At 36.5% G+C, this 5,410-nt stretch overlaps 1 protein-coding gene across 1 annotated transcript in view; it reads left to right on the top strand.

Annotated features, from left to right (window-relative positions):
* hbn (aristaless related homeobox homeobrain) overlaps window positions 1-3,749 on the top strand; it is a 37,209-nt gene extending 33,460 nt beyond the window's left edge. The window contains exons 4-5 of the mRNA XM_017624890.1: window positions 2,768-2,855; window positions 3,274-3,749. Coding sequence (XP_017480379.1) covers window positions 2,768-2,855; window positions 3,274-3,749 — 564 coding nt within the window. The remainder of the gene's footprint in view (window positions 1-2,767; window positions 2,856-3,273) is intronic.
* Window positions 3,750-5,410: the final 1,661 nt, after the last annotated feature.

Genomic DNA, 5,410 nt, shown 5'->3' on the forward strand with positions numbered 1-5,410 from the left:
AAAAAAAAAAAACGAAACCTAAGATGCCTCACTTGAGTGCTGTAAGTATATAAGAAAGTTCAAGAAGTTGGTCCAGTATTGGACGACTTGCCAATTCGTGATATTTGCAGAGCTATCTCAAGAGAGTATGATTTGATATTAAGGAGGATTTTAAAAAATAATCCAGCTATGAAATCTGCTCCATAAAAATTGGCTCGAAGATGCATACTTGGCACTCTGGCCGCAATAAAAATTCGTCTGAAGGATTTCCAGATCCAGTTTCCACTTGCACTTGCTGACCCTAAACCAAAAAAAAAACAACTTCAAGATTGTGCGGATGATGATTGGAGCTAAGTAATTGGTTTTCTCTACCTACTTTCTATAGCGTAGTCCATGGCCTTGAGGACTGCAAACACCTCTGTCTGAAATACTGAGGCATGATCCCTATGAGAGAAATGACGATTGTCCGCGTTACTTATTTTTCAAGCCACCCACTGGTCAATCTGGTATTACACGCTACCACATGTAGCAGGACATTGCGAAAACCAATTGCGTTTCTTCACACATGTGTGCAAATTTCAAATATGTAAATTGAACATTTGTTGTTGTTGTTGTTGTTTTTACTGTCAAATTGGGCGCACTCGACTTAAACACAATTGCAAATTGCATTTAATAATTGTTTGCAGTACTGGAGGAGATTGAGTACGCCTGGAAAGTGTAGATGAGGGATGGCGCTATGTAATCCTTGGTTGCTAGAGGTAGGCTGCAAATCTACCAAAGGGTTATTACTTGACGACAGTCAACTGGATACATATAAACACCTGCTGTGATGACGATGACAGCGGTTGAGGTTTACATATCCACATACACACGCACATACATACACTTTGGTTAAGGGCGTTAAATGCGCATTTTCTTCGTAGTCGAAGCTTAGCATTGTTGGGGTTAATGTAGGGTTGTTGACGAAGAAAAGCAGAGGAGCAGCTGACTTCCGATTGGATTCTATTGTTTTGCCTGCTGCTCCAACTGCTACCGCTAACCTCATCAAGGCGTGAAAAGAGGGTTGATTGCTATTGGCAGCAAAGTGGCCAAGCAAATGTGAACACTTTATATACATACGGACATATATTTACATATGTATGTACATTAGACTGTACCATCTTACAAGCAAACCAAAAAAAAAAACTAGCCGTACACCCCTGAGTCTAAAATATTATTGCAAGGCGATTTCGAAAAAAACTTTTTTGGCCGAGCCTAGGGGTCGCCATTTTAAATTCTTCGCTGACAGCAACGTTGGGCAATAAATTGTTATTATTTTTTAAATAGTTCTACTAGAATAACCAAAATACTTCCTTAACAAAAGTTTAATGATTTTTGGAGGGCTCTAAATTATTGACGTTAGGATGGTACGTTAGGGTGCCAGGCACTCAAATTTGGTTGGTATGTACTAGAACCAGGTACTTGAGGCCAATGAACTTTAGCGCAACAAAATTATCTCCTCAAGACAAAAATATCGATATATTTATCATGCTTTATGCTCCGACTGTAAATGCCGAAGATATGACGAAAAATGACAAAGGCCGACCGACCGCTACGCTTGCCAAAAAAAATTTAATTTCATCTGGGAGCGAAATTTTTCGTTAGAAAAAGTTTAATAATTTTTGGAAAGCTTTGATTCACTGACATTAGGGTGGTTCCTTGAGGTGGTAGAAACTGAAGATCGGCTGTGTAAGTACTAGAACGGGGTACTTGAGGTCAATGAGCTTTAGAACAGAAACAATTTTAAAAGCAGCGACCTATCATGCCTTAAGATTCGACTGTAAACGCCGCAGACATGACAAAATAGACCCCTTGTTAGGAAAAAAACACTTTCTTACGAAATCGCCTTGCAACGTACTTAAGAATTGTGGGTGTATCTACAATTGCGTTGTCAAAAAAAAAAAAGGTTAAAGTGTATAGAAAGCTCTCACCCTCTAGAATTTTTCGAAATGGAAAAACAGAATATTTACACGGGGTTTTTTTTTTTAAATATGAAGTTCTCCATGTATTTTATATGGAGAAAAAAAACTTTTTCGTAGAAATGGTATAGAATTTCTGAAAATCAATATTTTTCGATCCGAAAGCTTCACTTCTCTTTAGTAGACTTCCAGTAACTATATCAAATTATTTACTTAACCGTTTTGTAATTATAACTATTTTTTATTGAATTTTTTTTTATGATTTTCTGGAGACCTATAAAAATAGTATCTATTTATTAAATAATGGTTAAATAAACATTTGGATTTTGTGACAGAGAGAGAGAGAAAGTGTTGTTTCGCCATATAAAATACATCGAAAACTTCATGGCCTTTGAGGTAGTTTTAACTATAATTTTTTTAACAAAAAAAAAATACGGATATTATTTTTTTCCATTTCGAAAAATCCTATGGGATGAGAGCTTCACATTTTAAACATTTTTCCTCCCACGTGTATTTTTGGGCCACCCTAGTGTACTACAAACTTTTTTATGGTACGGTCTAATGTTCATAAATATTACTTTTGTATGCACATAAATATCTATATTGTTGGTAGTGTGGGCCTATCAGCTGGCTTGTTTGCTGGTTAATGCTTGTGTTCATAGAATTAGACACGGCAATTATTTTTGCAATACAGCTAATTTGGCACTGATTCCAAGAGAATTTCGTATCTTGAAATATGCATACATATGTATTTGAACTTCTTTTATGACACTTAACGTTTAAGAAATGCACTAATTTTTTATAAATTGTTTCCTTATTTCTATTTTAAGGTTTGGTTTCAAAATCGTCGTGCTAAGTGGCGCAAACGCGAGAAATTTATGAATCAGGACAAAAACGGATATCTGCTGCCCGATCAAGGTTGGTAGATTTCCTTTCTTTATATTATTTAAGACAGATTTATTTTCTTTATCTGAACCTCTTAATCTGTTATTATTTTTTAACTAACTACTTCACGCTTCTCATTTCACTTTTGTTCATGCCATTATTTATAACAAACTGCCCACGCGACTTGATTTATGCCCAAATTGACGTTAATGTAATTTTAATTACCTTTGTTTAAGTTTTTTGCTCGACAAAGAATCACGTTTTCCGATACGCATTATTTTATTTATTAACAAATTATGCACTACCGTCTTGCTGTTTACTATATTCAAAATTTACTATGTATTTACTAATTTTCATTAACATCGCATGCAATGCAAAAAAAAAACGCGTTTGACATTCCTCCATACCTCCACCACTAATGAATTCAATTTCAATTCCGTTTCCCTTACAGGCTTGCCCGATTTTCCGCTTGGTATTCCCCTTCCACATGGCATCCCCGGCCCCCCAGCCACATTGCCACCTGAGTTTTGGCCACCACATTTTGCCTTACATCAGCACTTCAATCCCGCTCTGTTGCCACCCAGCCTTATGCCGCACTACAAATTGCCCAATTTCCATACGCTGCTCTCACAATACATGGGTTTGAGTAATTTGAATGGCATCTTCGCTGCTGGCTACCCGCAAAATCTATCCTTACACTCTGCCGCACAAGTTAGTCCGCCGTGCAGTAATAGTCCGCGTGACAGTCCACCTACTCAACAACAATCTGCAGCGGCGCTCGCGTGTCTGGTGCCCACATCAATGGTGGCGGGTGGTGGTGTGACGTTGACTTCATCGGCCGCAGCCTCGCCCAAGAGTCCCATGGCGCCGAGTGTGGCGAGCAGCGCTTCAACGCCTGTATCGGTGGTGACCAAAACTGAGGAATGAACATAACTGCGACGAAGTTCTTGTGCGGTGACAGTTGAAGGCTGAGTGCAAATCTTTTGCTGGGCGAATAGGCGTTGTACATACATACATACATACATAAATCGGTCATACGTGCCGTATAAGTATTTAAATTGCTAACTAATTTAATTTGTAAATATATTCAATAAATAATTTAAATGCCGCATATAGTGCTAAGGGTTTGTAAGTTTTAAAGACAGAATAAAAAGTGATAAAGACTTGCTTGTTTAAGGAAGAAATGTACATTTGTATTTTAATGAGCATTTAAAGAAATGAAAGTATGCAAATAATTCATGCAACATACATTTATATGTACGTACATATATGCGTAGATCAGATACGTGATTTAATTACTTAACCGATTGATTGCCAAACACGAAAAGAATGAACATCAATGAAGTAGTGATAAATTATAAGAATTATGAATAGACTAAAGTTATTGTAAATAAGTACATAAACAAATATAGAAAAAATATGCGTACGTAGAGTACATAATAAAGTCAAAATTTAAAGTTTACACAACAAAGGTTTTGGTTTTTTTATTTTACGGCATCACGGGGTGGTGGCCCTCCGTAGATAGATCTACAAGAAAAGGCAAATTAACTAAGGTTCAAGGATGGCGCACATGATGATCACGGGGACGCACAGTGTTGCGACTATATGGAGGCAGATAGAAAAAAGTCATGGTGACAGTTGATGAAAAAAACCGGTTGGACTTAGAGAGGGAAAAGCAAAAGTCACAAATACCACATTTCACATTATTTACTCACCCCCCTTCTTCACGAACGATACATTTCCAAAGAAATACGGGAATCGGCGCGAAACCGAGTAATCAGTTAAGCTGTTTTTAGCGATTAACCCATTAAACAAAATGTTTCTTTTTCAACTGTAATCAATTATTTTAACATCGTGGAATATTCAGGTGAAGGTATGTTTCATTTATTTGGTACTTTCCTATTTTCTTACCAAAAAATTTACTTTGAAATTTAGATGCTAAAGATTATTAGTAAAAAAAGTGTGAGTACCGGACCGTCAGGTCTTGAAATTAGACAAATGTTTTAGAGAATTTTATGTAGTTTTAGAATAAATAATTTGATCTTTGCGCGCGACTGCGCAAATGTATGTAATTTTTGATTTTCTGCCACTTTTTGCATAATTTTGCGAAAAGAATCTTTCGAACAATGAAAAAATCTCACCAGACATTGGGAAAAAGCGAGTATTTACACCTAAGTCATTTTATTGGGCCTCATGCATAAAAAGTGAGCTTAAGCTCCGACTCGATTTTCAGTACAAATTCTTGAGCTTGAGCTCACCCCTTCAGTGCAAAAATTGAGTCTGAGTTTAAGCTCACTTTTTATGCATAAGGCCCATTATATAACCTTTATTTTCTGGGAGTGAAAAGCAGGGGAAAAAATTAACCAAAATTTCATCACATTTAACGACTGGGCCCACATTTATTGTGAGTTTTTGACGTTATTGTGATCCAATCTTCCCCATATTTTATATTTAGGTTTTTCTAATAAAAGAGAGAGCACAAACTAAATTTCATCGCAATCGGATGAAATTTAATTTTTCCGCCCCAAAGAGTAGAAGGCGTGGCAATTATTCCATCTTTACCAAATTTCATAATTCACTATTTCTAA

Source organism: Rhagoletis zephyria, unplaced genomic scaffold, assembly GCF_001687245.7.
Source record: "Rhagoletis zephyria isolate East Lansing unplaced genomic scaffold, Rhagoletis_zephyria_1.1 Rzeph_scaffold_03819, whole genome shotgun sequence".
Taxonomy (NCBI): domain Eukaryota; kingdom Metazoa; phylum Arthropoda; class Insecta; order Diptera; family Tephritidae; genus Rhagoletis; species Rhagoletis zephyria.